Source organism: Mugil cephalus, chromosome 10 (assembly GCF_022458985.1).
Source record: "Mugil cephalus isolate CIBA_MC_2020 chromosome 10, CIBA_Mcephalus_1.1, whole genome shotgun sequence".
In the NCBI taxonomy this organism is placed as follows: domain Eukaryota; kingdom Metazoa; phylum Chordata; class Actinopteri; order Mugiliformes; family Mugilidae; genus Mugil; species Mugil cephalus.
In genome coordinates, this window is record NC_061779.1 from 8,326,507 (window position 1) to 8,346,972 (window position 20,466).

A 20,466-nucleotide genomic window follows, 5' to 3' on the forward strand; every position below is an offset into this window, starting at 1 on the left:
GGCCGGACTGAGCGCAATCAATCAACAGCGAACAGATTAACCTCAACTCACATTATTACCCCCCTCTAAATAGTTATTTGAAAGTAAAAACACTTTATCCATCATTTTAATCAATTACTCAATCAAAAGCTACAAAAACTTTGATCCGGATCCACTCAAACGATTAAATTATCACTCTAAAATTCCAAGTTATGAACTAGATAAAAAGGGGAAAGCAGTTATCTGCAATGAGGAATGTTTACCAGTTTTAGAAAACCATTAAAAGAAGGAAAAAATAACATGAGAACAAATAACCGACAGGAACTACATACAGGAAGTGAGTAAATCAAAGCCCTGACCTCTGCGTATCAGTAAATCAGACGTCGGAGCCATTTCTAAAATTACTGCTAAGCTTCGAAAATAGAAAGATGAACCTTGGCTCCAAGACACTAAAACAAAAAAACCTGGAGAGATATTTAAGAGCTTTTTTTATTTATTTTTTTTTACTAAAAATGATAAAGAAAAATGGACTTCCACGACAAAAACAACATTGTGTACACAAAAAACACTGTTGTAGTGCTTCATTGTAAAGTGTAGGCCAGAGGAGAAGAATTGTGTATTTGTACGCTGATAACTGAGGCCAACTGTAATATTTTGTTGGCATCGTTGAGTCTGTGGGGTGGGGGGAAGGTGGGGGTGTGGGGTGTGGGGTTCACTGAGAGTGGACAGTTTTGCATTTTTTGGTTCAGCTACTGTCGAGGCTCCCCTTTGCTAAATGTGCAGTGTTGTGATGGGTAATATGCAACCATAACAACCCACAGTATGTGTCTGAGGTCAAACTATTTAGAAGCAACAATGAAATGAAAAATTACTTTTGCACCAGCACAGCAGAATCTGCTCATTCATCCAAATCATGGTGGTGTTTTACGGATGCCAGTCAGTTTTCTGGGAAAATCGCTCTTGTGTCTTAAAGGGTGATTCTTTGTTATGACTTTAACACAAGTTCTTCATAAAGAGTGTAGAAAATTATCTACAACAGCACTTGCTTGGTCACTTAAGGTGTGATTTGAGAAGATGGGAATGAAAGTCTTAATCTTGGGACTTGGTTTTGAAGTTGTTGGTATTTGATAGGTCGTTAACTCTGGACTTGTACGTCTTGACAAAAGCCTTCATTTGTTGGTCTTTACTTGAGCTTGACTGAGCACTGACTTCTTCTCGACTTGACTTGTGGTTTACTTGCAACTTTTTAGTGACATTAGACATGTTGACCTTGGAACACTTGGATATTCTAGTCATGACTAAAAATGTTCTAATGTTGAGTTGGGACTTGATTATGATCTTGTACCTTAATAGGAGGTTGTTTGGTCTCAGTAGGTACTTGATTTGATAGCAGCTTACTATACTTTACTCACTAGAGACTTGTTGGTCTCTGGATTCACTGTTCCTGACTTGTGACTCTTAGACTTGAATCTTGAGATTGGACTTTTTGGCCCTTGAATGGTGATTTATCTGTCTTGACTTGAACTTGACATATTCCTTTGAGATTTTTTTTTTTGTTTGTTTTGGTCCTTGCTAAAGACTTGAGAACTCTGTAGGGAATTGATTCTAAAATAGTTGGGACATGTTGGTCATTATTAAAGATCTAACTCTGGATTCATTGGTCCTTACTTGGGACTTATTAGTGTCCTGTTGGTGTTTGTGATTGTAAGTTTTCGTCTAGACTCAAGACTTCTTAAACTTGACTTGGAAGTTCTTGATCTTGACTTTGTGTTAACTGTGAAGTACTTAAGACTTCTTGATCTCAATAAGGACTTGATTTGGAAGTTTTTTTTGGAAGGCCTTTAGTAAAGACTTGACTTGGGGCTTGCTGGTCTAGATCTGGGTCTTGACAATGTATTTGTGGGCTTTAACAAAAATCAATTAACTTGGAACTTTTTAATCTTTGTCTAATGATTTTGTACTTCTTAGTCTTGACAAGAGCCTTGATTTGGGAGTCGTCTTCAATTGGACTTGGCTTGGATTGGAGTTTCTAGGTTCTTGGGAATTTTATCGCTGGCTTGTTGGCTGAGACTATAAGCTTAACTTGGAACGTCTTATTGTTGACATAGGACTATTGGTCCTGGCTAGGGGCTTGAGTTTGAACTTATCTTCTTATGTTTTGTACACGCCTCATTACAACAATGCTAACCTATTCATTTGTTATTTTAGGTCCTTCCTAATGTCCATACTTTAAGAAACAAGCATTGTGTTCACTTTTAGCTAGATTGTCGGATCTGTATGGTCACGTCCACAGAGAATTAAACATTGTCTCATAGGGCCTACTACTGCCTTGTCATTTTCATATTTATATCTTCATTTGACTAAGAAATGGTCAAAGGTCTTGATTTGACCTCATTTAAAGTCAAACTGTGGCACGTGAAAAAAAAATTACCCCCTTGTGATTCTGTTTGTATTTGTTTTGTCCTTTTATTCACTCTTTATCTCCTGGGTCTTGGCCCCTTCAGCATACCAGGGGGTCATCCAGACGTGTCCCCCAGTAGGGAAGGCCTGCTCTCTGGTTAGAAGGCAGTGGGTCCATGGAAAACCGCAGAGGCCATGGGCCATGGAGAGTGGGAAAGTGACACTGGCTCTGCTAATGGAATAATAATAGAGAAAGACATTAATCTGTGTCGCTGCTTTACTATCAAAACAAACAGAGAGGGATTACTTGTGCATGTTTAATCACGATCACATCACTTTCCGCTCTCCTGACTCTTCTTTAGAAGCAGTGAAATGGGACCTGTGAGGTTTTTATGTGACCTTACAGCATCAGTGACCCGTGTGTTTGTCACTAGGACTGACTAGTAGTCAGATGGTAATCAGAAGAAAGACGTTATGTCTTTGTTACCAGCTCATGAGTTGGCAAGAGAATATACATTTTTATGAAGAAAACACAGATCAAAGAGGATAGAGACAACTGAGACAATTTGTTCTTTTCACTATGTAATTAATTTTGCCACCATCAAATGGAACTTGCCAACTCATGATTACAACATGGAAATGTACACAAAATGCTTGGTGTTCATGTAGAACTGTTAGGGCTCAGGAAAACAGAAAAAAAAAATGTTTGCGTGGCGTTTCCCCAGTTTACAAGAATGGATTATTTTTACAACGCTTATAAAACGCACACACCGATCAGGCATAATATTAAGACCACCTATCTAATATTTTATAGGTCTCTATTGTGCCTCCAGAACCGTTATGACTCATCAGAGAATGGAGATGGACATGGAGAGTGTCCTTTGGTGTGGGGTAACACAATGTTGTTAGTGGGGGGCCTCTGAGTTCTGTAAGTTGAGGGGAGGGGCCTCTGTGGATCATTCCACAAATACTTGTAGTGAATTTGGGGGCCCGGTCAACACCTTGTGCTCTTTTCATGTTTTTGTTTGTTTGTTGAGTTGTTCCTAAACTGTTTTTGTGTGTCTGTGTCAGGCTGCATCCTGCTGGGGATGGCTTGTATTGTCTCAAGATGGTAAATGTCATTTACTTCTCCTGTCAGTGGTTTTAATGTTGTGGCTGATTGGTGTATAGCTGTGAAAAGGAACAAACGTTCCTCACATTAACACATTTTTTCCAAGTTAAACTCCTAGAACCAACGAGATCGATAAATCTCAAGTCAAACTATTGTTCGGCCTCCCATTGGCCTCTAACTGGGAGTGCAAGTGTCTTTGGATGGTGCATGGCCTTGATAACCTTAACTTGCTACACCTGAGAAGAAGCAGATAAACAGATGGTTAAAAAGGTCAGAGGAGACACCACTTTCAGCAGCAGTAAGTCACTATGTAGGTGCGTGGAATCATTCGTTCCTCTAATAAGTTCTTAACTGGCCTGATAACACTTCTATGCTCGATGTACACGGCTAAAAATTATGAGCATTTTTCCACAGTCCTGACTTTTCCACAAATCAGGTGTTACATGACATGGTTGGTTTATTGTTTCGGCCTCACAGGTCCCATCTATTTGAAACAAAACAAGGTCAACCATAGCAGCCGTTATCTACGAGTTCAAGCTGTAGTTCAATGTCAAAACAAGAGGGTTGTTACGCACCGCGAGGCCTGTGATCTTTGACGTTTTTTTTTTTCAAGCGGCGAACGAAATACATTTGTAGCAGAGTGGAGGTTGGCGGGTTGTTCTGGGTCTGTGATTTAAGAGGAAGTGTCTGATTTAGGGGAAACTAAAAAAAAAAAAAAAAAAAACAGAAATCTTCTGATCTGGGTTTCAGAAACAAGATGACAAAAAAAAAGCAGAAGAAAAGAACGAGATCATGCCTGTGACGGGTTTATACGGCACCATACCCACCATGTACAGACCAGCAGGGGGAAGGACAGCCGACACCTAATATTTGTGTCTTTGCGTGACCTCCAGACTGAGGATTTAGGCCTCGACTCCATCAATAACAAAATGGCTTCATCTTATGTGGAGACACACACTCTGACACTCACACACATTCCTGCAGATATATAGGCATCAGTGACAGTGTCGGCCTGTGGGAGGACCATGTACCCATAAGAAGTTAAAGCCTTCCCAGGAAATCAGAAACGTATGTCTGCTGCCTCGGTGGTCCTCTGTGGAGGATAATTCAGTCACAGTCCACAGAGTATCTCGTCTCTATCTCTCACTGCTCTTTGCTTCCTCTTTAATGTCTTTGCTTGTGTCTCCATCACATCTTCAAGAGTCTGCAAGAATTTGTAATGGCACATATTAAGTCTTATTATATTAAGTCTTAGTTTTTCAGGATTTAAATCTATGACACATCCATAGTCTTGAGCAGCTGAAAGCAAAACCAATCTGCAAATTATGGAATCACTCTTCTCAAACTTCTGATTTTATCGACAATTTAAGTGAAATATGTTTCTTTTATTAAACTTACTATACTGATACTATTCAACTTGGGTCTTGATCATGAACATTGTAGTTATGACAAGAGCTTTGTTTGGGGATTTGTTAGCACTGACAAAGGCTTAAATTTGGACATATAAGGTGTGAATTTTTAGTGATTAATTATAGGACTTCACTTTGGTCCTGGTTCTTGATCTGGATTCAGAGCTTGTTGGTCTATAGTTAAGATTGGAATTGTGACTTGACTTTGTATTTCTTAGTCTTGTTAACCTTGATTTGGGTTTGATTTGAGAATTTTTGAGAACTACATCTTGACTTGAAGTTTAATTACAACATTTTTAGGGATTTATTATAGAACTTGATGTTGGACATGTTGGCCATGGGGCTTGATTTGGAACTTATTGGTCTACTCTAAGAGCTGAATTTGTGAATTGACTCCATAGTACAATAGTACTTCATAGCTATGACAAGAGCTTTGCTCATAGATTTCTTAGCTGATCAAGGTTTAAATTAGGATATACTGGGTCTTGACTTGGGAATGTTTAGTAATTAATTATAGAACTTGACTTTGGACATGTTGGTCCTTGTTCTTGTTGGTTTATGCTAAGCGCTGGCGTTGGGACCTATCTTGATTTAGGACGTACAAGGTTTTGACATGAGAATTTTTTTGTGATAAGTTATAAGACTTGACACTGGACATGTTGTTCTTGGTTTGGTCTAAACAAAGGACTGGAACTTATTGATCTTTAACTTATTCTGATATCATTCACAGAGACAGTTTTGCCAAGAAAAATAACTTGAATGACTGTTACATCCAGCTCTGCAGAACCTCGTCATGTTTAACCTCTTGTGGGTTTGGGCATTTCCTGTTTTATTTTGTAGTAACTAAGTTTAACTCTTATCATTTCAGATGTCTCCACGATCACTTCCCTGATTGTTTGCCCCTCCCTGATGTGTCTCATCTGTGCATCATTATTCCGTTTGTATTTAGTCTCCGTGTTTCCTTCTTCCTTTGTCACTTCATCACTGTATCCCATGTCAGTGTCATTGTAGTCTTTTTCTTGTGTGCTTTGTAACTTTTTTCTCATTATATTTGGAAGTTTCACGTTACAGACATGTAACTCAAACGAGGATCTGTCTCTAAAATTGATCAAACCATATCAAACCTCAACATCAGACCTCAAAAAAAAACTGTGTAACAGACAAATTAATATGTCCTGCTCCCAATAAGGGCATCAGATCAGAAAATGAATCAAATATCACTTCAGATATTTGAAGATCTTATGCGCATTTATGAATCAAAATTCACAAACAGTTTAGTCTGAATCAGTAACGGCACAGAGATTTGCCATTTAACTTTATATCTGATGATGTGGTTTACAATTAGATGTTAATATTGCTTTCAAAACTTAAATGTCACAGGAGCGGTGTGTAAGGATCATCTGTGAATTGAGCAAAGTCTAAGAATCTCTCACAAGAGAAGAGAAGAAAAAGTCAAGATGCTACTGGAAGATCATCTGCAAAATAAAAGTTATAGCTAAAAAAAGGGTAAAAGAAGTGAAATTATATAATTTATGATAAAATACAGGAGCAAGGCACAGAAAGAACCTAAAGTCTGCATCTCCCATGTGTCATCTTTTTGGTTGTATTTCTTCCCACAATGTTCTCTGTCTCCTCCATGTGCATCTGAAAGATAACTCATAAGTTGTAGAGTCTGATAGCTGTTTGCAAACGGCTGCAGTGTAAGGCCCTGGGCTTATTTAAGAGTCTATAAATGATGCGCAGGGCGAACCTTTCAACCCTGCTGACCTCTGACAGCGGGGCAGCGCTTCAGAGATTATCTTCCCCTGGTCTGTTCTGAAAGCCGAGAGGAGCTAGCGTTCATGTGTAGGTTGAGAACAAGTGATTCACAGCGGAGGACACACTCTCAGAGAGACTGGGAGCACAGTCAGTCATGGCGAGCCCCGCGAAGGAATGGTGAAGCTTGTTATTTATCAGCGTCGCGAGGTTTCACCGCAGTAAAACCGCGCAGAGATAGAAACCACAGGAGACAAACAGCGCGACTATATTTCACACGCAAGAATAAGAAATACCACGTGAAGAAAACGGTAAAACACTGGAAGGTTTTACTGCGGATGACTTGTTTTTGTTTTATTCATTTCAACTGATGCAGCGTTCAGCTGTTGAATGGGCGGGGAACTGATTTACGCCAAAACTGACGGCGAGACCTCACAGATTTGGTTTGGGAAGAATGGATTCAGGCTTCAGCTCAAATAAGGCGACTGGAAAAAGTCAAGGAAGGGCCTATAAAAAAAAAGGATTGGACGTAGAATGAAAATGTGAAGGGTTGCATTCTTTCTAGTGGCCAGAAGGGGGCGACTCAAATATATGGTCACATTTAGTAGCACGCTTTTTACGTGTTTTGCGAATGAGCTGCAACTCTCGTAAAGTCTTGTCTCGTGATATCCCATAATGCTCTTAAATTCTCGTCACGCAAGACTTCACATTGAGGAAATGAACTTCAAATGAACTGGTCACATGACCCCCTGCGTCATCTTCAGTGACGCCGGTGTCAGGAAAATGCGGAAAAAGTGTTTCCAGTGCAATTTTGCGATTAACTTTTATTTCCGTTACGTCTGAAAAACCACCTCATGAGAGTGTAAAAGTGTTGTAGCTTTCGATATTTGAGAGGTTTTTCCAAATGTAGGTGTTTCCATTACCAGTGTTTTATTGCGATACTTGGGTTTTGTGCATTTATAGAGGAAATGGAAACAGCAAGTGACTGTATCTGGACTCTCTCCACTGGGAACCAATTATGCTCCTGTAAAGATCTGCTGGGCCAATCAGATCGTTTGGGGCGGGACTTTATGTGGACAGAAGAGTAACAGTAGTCATCTGAGAGAGGTAAAGTTAAGTTTGTTTACAACAAAATGTCTCTGATTGGCTGTTGGACTATCCAGTGGCAAAGCATTTAGAGTAGAATAGAAAACAAATCAGACAAGGAACCTTTGGAAGTACTCCTGTTTCCACTCCTAAATTAAGTTCCATGTCTCTCCTTTGGGAACTGGTACTTTTGAAAAACACAGGAACTCTGGGGCTTGCAGCACTGAGCAGTTTGGACTAACCCAGTATTTGTATTGGTAGGATTTTATCTCAAATTTCCCCAACAGCTCGTAAAATCTGCTTGCTTAATTTAAGTCTAGCATTTCGAATCTGCTTTCCCCGCTTGTTGCCTCTTTTCCATGGTTAATTAAGAAAGTAATCCTAAACAGCATCAGAGGTTGAATCTCCTCCATGCTTACACCTATGACTGACACCTGTTGGTGGCGCTGTATCATCTTCACATAAGGCTGGACATATCAATCTGCTGAGATTTATATTTTAGTCACAGTTTCTCTTCTATATGTCCAGTTAATTATCCCTCACAGAATTCATGCTAATGCAGCTTCTCTTTATGTCTGTGCGCTGCAGGAGCTTCTCCATCCTCACCTGTAGTAAAAGGTGGGACGTGGACAGAGTATGACACTCAAATCCAGAAAAGACAGTTACACTGGATGCAGATTCACTTCTGTGGTGGAAAATAAATGAGCCAACATTTTCCTCTCTGAGCAATTTTTATATTTATTATTACATTATTGCCTTTGTTTCCTTATTTTGCTCAGCTGACTCTGTTACTGACTTTATTTTCAATTGTGGTGTTGACATTGTCATATTTATAGTTTTGTTTGCTTTTTCTTACTTTGCACTAATGACCTTTTTCTAAAATAATTGCATGTAGTAAAAAGGGAATTATTTAATCTTTATACTATTAAATTGTTTTATAGTGTAATTAGTTAAGAAAAAAACGGTTTATTTGCCTAAATATTTGTCCTGTATTTTATCATAATCAACTAACTAAAGAGAAAATTACAAAGTTATTCAATAATCATGGCATTTCAAGAAAAGGTATCATATTGGTATCTGCGATACCAACCCAGTATTTACTTAGTATCGGATTGATACTAAAATTCACAGTATCGCCCAGCCCTATCTTCAAGTAAGTTTAAGCTTGAAGAGTAAAAGAGTAAAATATATATGCATAAAAACAACAATCACTCATGTAACATGGATTCATTGAACTTCTTAAGTGAAGTAAAGGTCTTTGAATGGAAAAGCAGCTTAAATACATTAAAATATAAGTCAACAAAGCTAAATATTATCTATTAAATCCATACATTTACACCCTAAATCTTGTGTTGCTGCAGTGTTACCTTTGTGGTACATTTAGGTCTGGATCAAGTTTTGGAAAGAAAAGGGGTGCAGGAAAAAAATAGTGGTGAAAAATATAAATAAATAAAAATGTTGCAAGCACAGAGGTCCTGTATTGTCACGTTCAGTTAAAATGAAAGGGGGAAAAGGTGTTTTGATTGCTAAAAGCTTCATGCAAAAAAAAGAATGCAAAAAGAAAGATCTCCTCTCTAATGAAATGTGAGTTAAGAAGAGCACTCTCTCCATAATAATCTATTGAGTTAAGCATTTTTACAGGGCCAGAGGAGCAGCTGCACTCCTTCACTTTAAGACTGCAGAGTACACTCGGAGTGCCAGGACTGCACTCAGCCTCCGTCTCAGCGGACGTCCACCGCTCGGTTTAATACGACTTCCCGGCGAGATTTACTGTGATGGCTTTTGAGGCAAAGAGGTATAATGTGACAAAACATGGCCCCATAACCCTGCGATATTCAACCATGTTTAGTGGTGGTGAGACCCGTTTAACTGGAGGATTGGCAAATATATAGCGTTCCTCCCTTCTCATGTACAGAATTTCAATAAAATGGGGCAGTAAATCAGGGCTGGATTCGAACTTGTGGCTGCTTTCCGTTTTTTTTTTTCCCCTGTATATGCCTGTGTTTGAGAAAAGGAGGTTAAGGTGAGTGGGTGTGTGCCTATTATTACCATCTATTATTGAGTTGCTGCTTAGTGCAAGAGTTCAGGTTCTCGAGAAACCAACTATTCTGTTGTTTTATACAAATACAGAAAGTGTGGGCATGAAATCACTCTCATGGGTCATTTGTGATTACAATAAATGGGTGCACCCTCTAGAGGCCATTCATTTAGGTTATGACAGTGTAGGCGAATGGCGATGTGCTTACACCGATCAGCCACAACATTAAAACCACTGATGGGAGGAACAAATAACACTGACCATCTTGTGATGGTTCAATGTTCTGCTGGGAAACTTTTGGACCTGGAATTCACTTGTATGTTAGTTCGACATGTACCACCCACCTAGACCAGACAAAGCACCCCCACCCCATATCAATGACACTCCTTAATGACAGCAGTCATCCCCAGCAGGATGAGATGATTCACTGATAAACACACACAAAAACTGTTTAAAAAACAGCACAAGGTGTTGACCTGGCCTCCAAATTCACTAGAACCAAAACTGATCAAGTATCAGAGACCCCTCCCCTCAGCCAGGGGCGGACTGGGACGAAAAACCGTCCATGGCATTTTGGACCAGTCCAGCCCACCACATTGTTGGATGCCAACTATGCAACTCTTTAAAACCATGTATGTACCTTAAGCCATGCAATGAGTTAACTTTCTATGGGGAAGCTGTCAGGTCCAGAATTACTGGAACTACTGAAGTTATTTATCTTGTTATCTCTCTCTCCACATACTTTATCTAGCAAACACTGAAACACAATGCGGCTCACTTTACAGTAGGCCTATTACAGTCAGCGTGGCAGGTCACTTATGGCGGAACTCTTTCAAATTTGAGATCTTGAGAAAACAAAGCTCGTCATGAGGTGATTGGGCCAGTGAGGAAAATAACCAATGGGCCGTAGAGCAGCGTGTGTCAAACTAAACCCTTGCACTGACTTTGTTTTTTGTTTTTTAGTCGAATGCATTATGCACGACCAAAACGAAAGGGGTCGGTGTTTAACAATGTGATTGGGCCTGGTCAGTGTCAATCCGGCTGCTGATCTACTGGTTTTATGGGCTGGTCAGACCAATATATCATTTTTTTTGAAAAAAGTGTTGGGACGCTCAACTCAAATAGCACATTAGCACACAGATTAAAATACCCGGTGTGCCAGACGGCCAGTCTGTCCTTGCTCTCAACACACAGGACTCAATGGCCCCAACTTACATCATTGGGTTCCCACCGGACGCCCTCAGAAGGCCCATGTCCTTTCTCTGATGAGTCACAACTGCTTTGGAGGCACAAGAGACACTTACACAATATTAGGTAGGAGGTCGTGCTGTCTATTCATAGAAGGTTGAAACAAGCAACGCTCTGGTAATTCAAGTTGGAGAACTAGTTGGATACAAGTCCAAAACCCGTGAGGTGTTTTAACATCAGATAACAAACACTCATCTCATTGTGTTGTGGGTGAGGGAGGCGGGTGGGGGTGCATTGATGGAATGTGAATGTCAGCGGTCTCTTTATTTACCCTCCATATAAAACACTGGGCAGTAATTAACAGCAGGTATCCTCCCCAGACGGAGGGTAATTGACTGTTTCAAAGCGCCAGCAGCTTCATAACTGAGACGGCTGCATAAATACGAGAGGCCGAAACTGTATGTGAGGGAGAAATGTGTAGGCGTTTGCATGCGTGAGTGTATTCAAATTAATTCCCTTTATATTCCACCCCCCCAAACCTCTCCTCCCCTCCCCTCCTTAACTCCCACTAAGGATAAGGGTCAGCGGTGACGGTGGGCACAGCCGCTCAAACGCTCCAGGTTTCTTTACGAGTGCATTAACATTCAGGCGTATTCATTATGAGTGAGTGTTGTAAGATGGACCAAGCGGAGGCCTCGTGCCACCATCAAATGAGCACTGTTAAAATTTAGTATGCAGGCAGAATATTTTAAAAGCTGTGGGGGACAGAGGTGTCTTTTCTGGTCAAGGTTTGGTGAAGTTTTTTCTTGCCAACCTTTGCCTCAGACGGTGCCTGCTCTAGGCTGAATATGTGAAATAATAAATTAATGTAAGTAAAAGCTTCAAACTGATGCCAAGACCAAATAATGCCAACGAGAGCTTGGGCAATGACAACTTCGTACTGGTTTAGGTGGTAACAGGAAAAAAAGGAGGGCCCAAATGCAAGACGCGACAGGAATGATAACAAGAAGGCACTGCAATAATGGGCAGGTAATTCAAATACATTCAAAGAACGAAACAAAAAACAAGTCATATGGAATCAGGAAACACAGGAAGTAGTCAGGAGGAGCTCCAACGCAGCTAACAAACTTGTGTAGAGGTAAAACCAAGAGAAAGACACAGAGGCAAGAAGGAAGTAAATCAGGAAGAACAAAGGAGTAAAACTGAAACTCAAAGGAAGATCTAATTCAGTATCATGACACTTTGCTGATTTGCCACTTGGTTGAACATAGTAGCTACAAGAGCCGGATGGAGAAAACACTGATAATGAATTATGTAAGAAGTCAATGCTGCCACCTGTGATTTGTCACGAAGCTACTGGCTCAGCTTTCTTTGCAAATTGTTGGTAAAAGCAACTCCTCAGCTTCCTGCCTGCCTTCATCTTAATCTGCCACTATTAAGAATAAATATCGTTCTGATTGATAAAATCGCTAAGAAACCACATTTTATTATTTGCACCAGGCTGCAAACGAGTTTACTTCTGGTGTAGAGTTTAACATGTTGAAAAAACATGGACGACAAGTCTCCTCTTCCTCCCACAGGCCTCCCACACTCCCTCTGGTCTCACTGGTGTTTTCCTTTAATTAATACTGCGTTCTCCTCCACCTCCACCATTTACAAGGAAATATTGGATTATACGCCGTACTTATTTTCCTTTTCCTACTCTACTCTGCTCTTCCCTGATCATCATGATGTCACATCCTGTTTCTATAGCATCAAATGACTAAAACAAAACTTCTATGAAAATGGACACTTCAACATGCGTCGGTATTACATTAACTACCTAAAATATCCGCTAACATGGAGGAGGTAGATCTTATGACCTATGCTGCGGCCAGCCACCAGGGGGAGCTCTACTTGCTTTGGCTTCACTTCAGAGGAGCTGACATGGTGTCCACTTTTTATACAGTCGACCTACAGTGTTGATTCAACTTCAGAGCCAGACTCTCACAGACATTTGCTTTGAATACTTCTCTATTTATCAGAGGCATTTTTGTCTTGACCCATGGAAACTGAATTTAAAAAAGGTCCCTGGCTGATTCACAATGAGATAAAGAATTACGTGTTTTGCTGACGAATCTGCTGATAAACTGACATATCTGACTGTCCTTAGGTCACATCAGCTTGCAGGATAATCTATGGTAACTAGAGACATCCTGTCTGTTTATCTGCAACTACTTCTTAATTAAATCCTCTGCAACTGATTCAAGTTAAGGACAAGATGTAAGCATCTTCCTAAGCTCTACATTACATTAGTTGCAATGAAACTAATGAAAATCCTAGTGTCTGCGGTCAGCTGCTTCATTATCCCGAGTGGCCATATGTTCCTTCCGTCGTCATCCTCAGAGGGAACATAAAGTTAACGAGAAGCTCATTACGATGCGTTAATTGGACAGTGTGTTTTCTAATTGATGTTTTTGTTAATTGGGGCTTGAGTGCTAATTGTTATTTGTCTTTAATAGGCGTTGACACACACTGACCAGTTGTGTACCGAGTTGTAATTGCCTCAACAACAACAGCGGCAACAAGACAAACAACAATTAGAGCTCCTCAGAGACAAGCCACCTTGATTGGGCATGTAGTTAATTAATGTTAATTAGCCTGTTAATAGATACCAGCCTTGTAAGTGGACTAACTGGTGCTCTTTCTCTTTGTCTACCCAGCTGTCTGAAGTGAAATGCACACACAACGTTATTGTTGCTTCAATAGATTACTCATTGATTGATAAGGTCTCTGCAACAAACGTCATTTTTGGTTAAAATAAATAAATTTGGAAGGAAGGTCCGGGAATTTGTTCCCAGGGCAGACGATTATCTCTGTTATCAGTTAGTGAAATGCCTGAAATTAGTGACGAAGAAGATTTCCTCTCAGTTTTTTATTCTTATTATGTTTTTATTAATCTCCCTTTAAGCTGTCTTTCCCCACTGTAGAATCAATATTGGGTTATCTTATCGTAGTGTATCGCATTTCATGGCATCATATCGTATTCCTCCCAATGTATTGTATCGTATTTGGCCTCATATCAATATATATATACATATATATATATATATATATATATATATATATATATATGATGGTGCATACATATTAAAACTAATAACACATAAAAACGTATGTTTAAACTGAACCAGTGGAGAAATAAAACAGGAAGAAACGACAACAACAAATGAACGGTGCCTTTTTTCCCACTCTGACAAATAACACAAACTCAAAGTGGAAGTCTTGAAAACATTTAAACCTACGTTAGCATCATGCGAGCGAAGAAGAAGTTTATGATGGTTTAGTTGTCAGTGCGTCGTCTTTTGGGCAGATGGAGTCTCTCTGCGTTGAGAAACTGTTCGATTTTGGAGATCTGAGCTCTGAGGGACGACTGCTGGTCTTCTCCTTCCTGGGAGAAGCAGGGTGGTTCACAGTCCGACTCTGAGCTAGCACCCGCCGCTGAGGTAGGAACTCTGCGACACCTGATTTAAAGAGAAACCCTCAGTAAAAACTAGTCCAAGTAGAAGAGATGTTGAAAAAGTTTTCTCTACATAAATATAAACGAATGAATTCTAACATAACAATCTTGCGCCATATGTTAGCTTCGTGAAGTCAGTGCAATGATTAAGGCTGAATAACAAAAACACTTCAATCCAGTTTAACAGCACCACAAACTACATCCTCCAGAATGATAGTACACTTCAGCTATTACCTTTCTGATGCTGTGTCAACATAAAATTAACATTATGAAGGAGGAAGACGAGGGTTTTCTTTATGTCTCTTAAATGTACTCACTCTGGGGCAGTAGAGACTGGAAAAGAACTGATGGACCAAGAAGACCTGTCATCCTGTAAACATTACAGAAAAATAATATAACTCACTTTGATACATTTTGTTTTGTTTTAAACACTGATCAGGCATTACATTATGACCCCCTTCCTTTTTGTGTAGGACTCCCTTGTGTCTCGAAGACATTTGTGACTCATCAAACAGTTGTGAGGGTCCTGTGGTGTCTGGCAACTATGGGTTGAGGGGAGGGACCTCTATGGATCATCCCACAGATACTTGATCAGTTCGGGAGGTTGCCAGGTCAACACCTTGTGCAGTTTTTCATGTTTTTTGAGTTGTTTCTAAACTGTTTTTGTGTGTCTGTCTGTGTCAGGCTGCCATGAAGGAGTGGCATTCCTATAGAGTTGGAGTGTCTGGTCTGGTCTAGGTGGGTGATAAATGTCTAAGTAACATCCACACAAATGAACACCAGGCCCAAACGTTTCCTGGCAGAACACTGAATTGTCACAACATGTTATTTATTTCTCCTGTCAGTGGTCATAATGTTGTGGCTGTAAATAAAAAGCACCTCAAGATTTCATTATTGCTCGTGCCTCATGAGGAACACTAACTGATAAACAAATGTGAGGCAGGGAATGAGCAGTGGCAACTGATATGTAACAGTATCCAGGTCAGACTCAGACTGAACTCCGTCCAACGTTCCCAGTGTTTTAACGTCCACATACAAAAAAAAATGAAAGTTTCGTCCTTCGCTACGATTTGTTAAACTATCACACCAGGCTTTTTTTCCTCTCATGTTTCACTCTCTCTCCCTCAACTACCAGCACCTGGATCGTATAAAACACAGAGCGACAGTATATGGCGACAAAAAAAAAAAATTAAAAAAAAATGAGGGAATGAATGAACGAAAAAAAAATAGAGAAACGGCAAGTGGGTGAGAGACAAATGATGAAGTGAGAGAGGAAGAGAAAGAGCGAGGAGATGGATAAAGACTGAGTAGGTGAGAGAGGAGACGACCCAAGCGTCATTAGGTGGATTTTTCTCCACAGGTCATTCGTTCTCTGTCTGTCTGTCTACGAGCTACGTCCTTTCACTCAACACCTGAGTCAACATTAATCAAACAGACACACAGTCTCGGTTTGTCCTTAGATTCTGCTAAACATGTTGTCCTGCTTGGTTTTTATTCTTTTAAATGTCTTATTGGGACTTGCCAGGTTTATAAAACAGATACATTCATTAGACCAGAGCACATATTTCCCTCTAGGTTCCACTAAAGACAAATTTTTAGAAAATAATAAAGCTCTGAATCCTTGGACTGACCTCGAACCAATTCGTTTGATAAAGAAAATGCTTTATAAAGTTGATCCCAGCGTCCTCTGAGGCACGTTTCTATGCGAACACGACACTGTGACCATTTCCTGCTGTTCAGCATCAAGCTGTAACGTGAGAGCAACGGTATGGTTTCCCTGTGATGAAATATCCCTGGACCCGAGCTTCAGCAGCTGAAATTCAACTTTCCACAATGTGGTAATCTGAGACCATGTAGTGAGGAATCATTAATAAAACATGTAAACATCTGCCACATTACACTTTGGGACATGTACAGTAAAAAGCATCGCGTTTAAATATTACGTGTGCATCCCACCGACTTAATCAAACCACTCTCTAACTGCCTGACCGTGTCTGCTGCTCCCTCAGCTTCACGTTCTCCTTGCTGGCATCTCTTCGAGGAAGTCCCAGAGACCCCTGAGGCGTTCAACAGATCCGACGCCCTGATCACCACCAGGGGGACTGAGAGGAATGAGGTGGCGAGAACGGCCCGGCAAGAAGGATTATTAGTGATGGTTAAAAAAAAACAAACACAGATGGACAGTGAATTTCACAACGTTCCCACAACCGTCACCTTTGTTGCGATTGCTCTTGGGGAACTTGGTGCTGGGAGGATTTCCAAGGACTCCACCAGACCCAGGGGTAGTTTGTTCAAACATAAAGGGCGACGCCTGAAAAGAGAAACCGAATGAATGAGTTGAAATGGATCGAAATGGATGTTAATTCTTTAGGTTATGATCAGGTTTTACTCACCAACTGTGTGTAATGTAATGTAAGACTATGATTGTTGCATTTCCTCTTTTTACATGATATGGTCCTTTGATCTGATTGGTTGAAGCTAAAGCATGACATACAGATGGTTCATCCAATCACCTATCAAGTATTTTATAAAGATTCCTTTTAAAGGACCTGACCTTTTCCAAACTACTAAAACGTAATTCTAATGACTTTAAAGAGTTTCTATTTTTTTAAACTATCTGCACGCTCTTTATTGTAACAATGGTGATTTTCATTTAAGATCAATAAAGCTGAGCTCAGACTACAAGAGCTGGAAAATTCCTCTTGATTTTTGAGATCAGGTTGCATCACACACTTCTTGTGACAGTTCTTGTAGCTAATCTTAAACTACCAGAAGATTTATAAAGTCAGTCATCTTTTAGATTACCATGGCAGGTCTGGGATCATTGAATGCACCACCTCAAGTAATCTCACAGGAAAACGGATGCAAACTAAACATGAGATTTTGGTGCAACAATTTGATGCAAATCAGTTTTCAAGAAGAACTTGACGAAATAATTTAAAAAGCACCATGCTAGCGTGAGCCTAGAGGGGTAGAGTGTTTCTCTGCTCCGCATCCTTGTAGACTTATTTCATTGGTTATTCAGAAAGTACTGATGTGATTATCCAGATTTTAAGTACTAAACACCTGACATTACCAGATAATCAGGGCCGAATGGATTTTGTCCATCGATTGTTGGGGATGGAGAATCTGGGGATAAATCAGCCAAAAACTCCTGTAGTCTGAGCCCAGCCTTAAGGCTAATGCCTTATTTTTTAATCGTAATACCTGGAAGGAGACGTCTGGCTTAGCTCTGGAGCTCAAAGTTTGCCTCTGAGCGGTGCCCCACCCAAACAACGACCTGTAAGGCTTTTTGCAGGCCAGAGAGGACCCAGCAGGACTGAGGCATTTTGAGCTGCTGGTCTCTGATGATTCATCTCTCTCATGACTTGGATGACTTCTAGCTGTTGTTGTGTCTTCCGTTTCGTCAGCTTTCACGTGATCCTGACGAGTTTCCACCTCAGATTCAAGGTCAACGCTTCCCTCTGTGGTGTCAACACAAACATCTTTCAAACAAGATGTCCCGATATGAGTCGACCCAGACTTACAGGCATCGTCTGACTGAGCTCCATCAGTTATCGCCAGCTCCCCGCTCTCCTGCTCTGAGGTTTTCTGACTCTGAGGTCGTTTCGATTCGATCTCGTCTCCACTCGCATGTTCTTCACACATTTCACTTGTTTCCTTAACGTTTGCGGAAGGATTACGAGTTTCAGTTTGACTTGTCTTCTCCCATTCTTGAACACCAACGACACCACCGCACTGATAAGATAATGGTGCAGTATTTATCTGCGAGGCGCATGGACTCGACTGAATCCGGAGTTCAGGAGGTTCTCTCTTGTCGGCTTGCTTCTCAAATACCTCACAAACTGGACTCGACTGGTGTCCGACTGCCTCTGCATCTCCATAAAAGGTTTGGACCTCATCATGGTAGAGATGTTGGCCCTCTTGAGCGGCAGAGCTTGGCCCGGAGTCTTCTTTTTCAAATCCAGCGTCCTGCTGTGTCTGAGACAGACTTTGTGAAGAGGGTTTGGGTTCACAAACACTCAAAGGTATCTCTGTGTGCATAAAGTCAACGACCTGTAGGGCGTTGCTCTTTTCCGTCTGGGTCGGTATCTGTGTTTTTGTCTCTCCTCCATCCGAGTCTTGCCCGTCTGCTCTATCTTCTGTTTCTGGATTACTTGTTTCCTCTACAACCTTGGCTGATCCCTCACTTTCCTCTCGCCTGTTTCTTCTATCTGATTCTCTTTCTTCTCCAACACTTCGTTTCTCTTTCACACCTTCTCCTTGAACCTCATCTCTGCTCATCTCCTCTTGTCCGTTTTCTTGTCTTCTGCCGTCATCCTCCAGTCTCTGCTCTGCTTCATTCATTCCTCTGTTCCCTTCGCTGGTCTTGAAATCTACACATCCATCCGGGGGGTTGCTATTAGGACCTGATGAAGTTATTGAGACACTCTTAGAGCTAACTCTTCGTATCTGGACACCATCATCGGACACAGAGGAAATAGGATTAGTTACATCTCCATCAGAGTTTTTGTCAAATATGTCTGCGGTTGGTCCAGAAAGGCTGATAGGATGGTGGTTGTTGTTGTTGTCATTGGTTATAACCAGGGAGATCAACATATCTGAATGATTTAAGACCAGTTCATGATGATCTAGGACTTCTTGCTCTGAAAAATACCACAGTGTACATATGAAGAAAGAAAATATGTTTCCTAATTCTCAGAATATCTTCATCAGCTCTATGTTTACATTAATCTGGCTGACCTCCAATTGCTCCAGTAGCAACTAGCTCAGTCTCAGCGTCTGTTCCATCCAGACCTTCCAGGTTTTTGGTCTCGGAGGAGACAGAGTGCTGCAGACTGTCAGGGTCCTGCAGCACAGATGGGATGGAAATGGGGTCATTAAGAGTCTCCTCGCATCTGTTTTCATCGAAAGGCTTGGTAGGGACACTGTGATGGTTGACTCTCATCTGTGAAGACAAAAATGAAAAGTCAGCTGCTAAGGATGTACCAGCTCTTTTTAACCTCACCACCAAACCATGATTTTATTTTGGGTCACGGCTGTTTCCCTCCACATACAGTGCCACCTTAGAAGTATTTACATATAACAAAAAAGGTATTTCTATATATCCATAAACCCAAAACTTCAGCATAGCATATGTTCTGACAGACAGGCAGAAATGTTCTAATAATAACAGAGGACGTCTGTGATGTTAATCCCGTGCCAATCGTCCATGTCTGTGATTTGTAAAGTAAAAATTACACCGCAAATGACCTATCATAATTAACACAAAGGTCCTCTGATAATACTAATCCAGTGTGAAACGACATCTCTGTAATTTAGGGACGAGTTTTTACTTTTTCCCAACTTTTTATTTTTTTTAGAATCACGAAGGATGTGCTATAATTCATATAAGTTTGGACAGATATTAGAGCACAAAGTAGAGATGTCACTGAACTGACATATTTCCAGACAGACAAATTTCTGTCTGGCTAGATCAGAACCAGTTACCTTACTTAATTTATCCCGCATCTGCTTACAAGTTTTATTTTATTCAGACCATCAAAAAGTTGGTAAAAGAGAAGTCTGTCTCGTACTTCAAGCAGATGAAAACCTTGAACAGTATAAGAATCTTTGTACGCATGAATTTATATTATTTTTCTTAACATAATCCTGTAGCACCCAAAACTGCAGTTTCTCTAATGTCCTCTGGAGGCAGCCTCTAAAAGTGAGTCAATCTCCATTAGCCTCCATGCTAAATTGTCCAACTTTACAGCAGAAATAAACATGTTTACAACCTGATACAAAAAATGTTTTGGTGTCTGTAGCAGTAGTGTAGTACTCCATTTGTGACACCTCGAAGAGGATCTTTTTATGCAGATCACCGGTTTAAATGTTATCAAGGCTTAAAGTTATTCAGAATTGTGTAGCCTCCACTCACGCTCCAATTCTTTGACATTTTTTGGATTAGCCAGGAGTTATGTGGAGTGAGAGACTGGCAAGATAGCAATGGCCCGAGACC

General features: G+C 40.5%; 1 protein-coding gene across 5 annotated transcripts in view; it reads right to left on the minus strand.

The window, feature by feature from the left end:
* Positions 1–1,947: 1,947 nt before the first annotated feature.
* LOC125015059 (coiled-coil domain-containing protein 73-like) overlaps positions 1,948–20,466 on the minus strand; it is a 37,095-nt gene continuing 18,576 nt past the window's right edge. For 4 of the 5 annotated variants that reach the window (XM_047596705.1, XM_047596708.1, XM_047596706.1 and 1 more), the window contains 7 exons: positions 19,209–19,413; positions 17,673–19,111; positions 16,680–16,776; positions 16,455–16,567; positions 14,783–14,835; positions 14,251–14,469; positions 1,948–2,611 (listed from right to left, as the gene is read on the minus strand). In XM_047596705.1, the coding sequence (XP_047452661.1) occupies positions 14,289–14,469; positions 14,783–14,835; positions 16,455–16,567; positions 16,680–16,776; positions 17,673–19,111; positions 19,209–19,413 (2,088 nt within the window). In that variant the 3' untranslated portion in view covers positions 1,948–2,611; positions 14,251–14,288. The remainder of the gene's footprint in view (positions 2,612–14,250; positions 14,470–14,782; positions 14,836–16,454; positions 16,568–16,679; positions 16,777–17,672; positions 19,112–19,208; positions 19,414–20,466) is intronic. The other variant, XM_047596709.1, reaches the window with a different exon arrangement.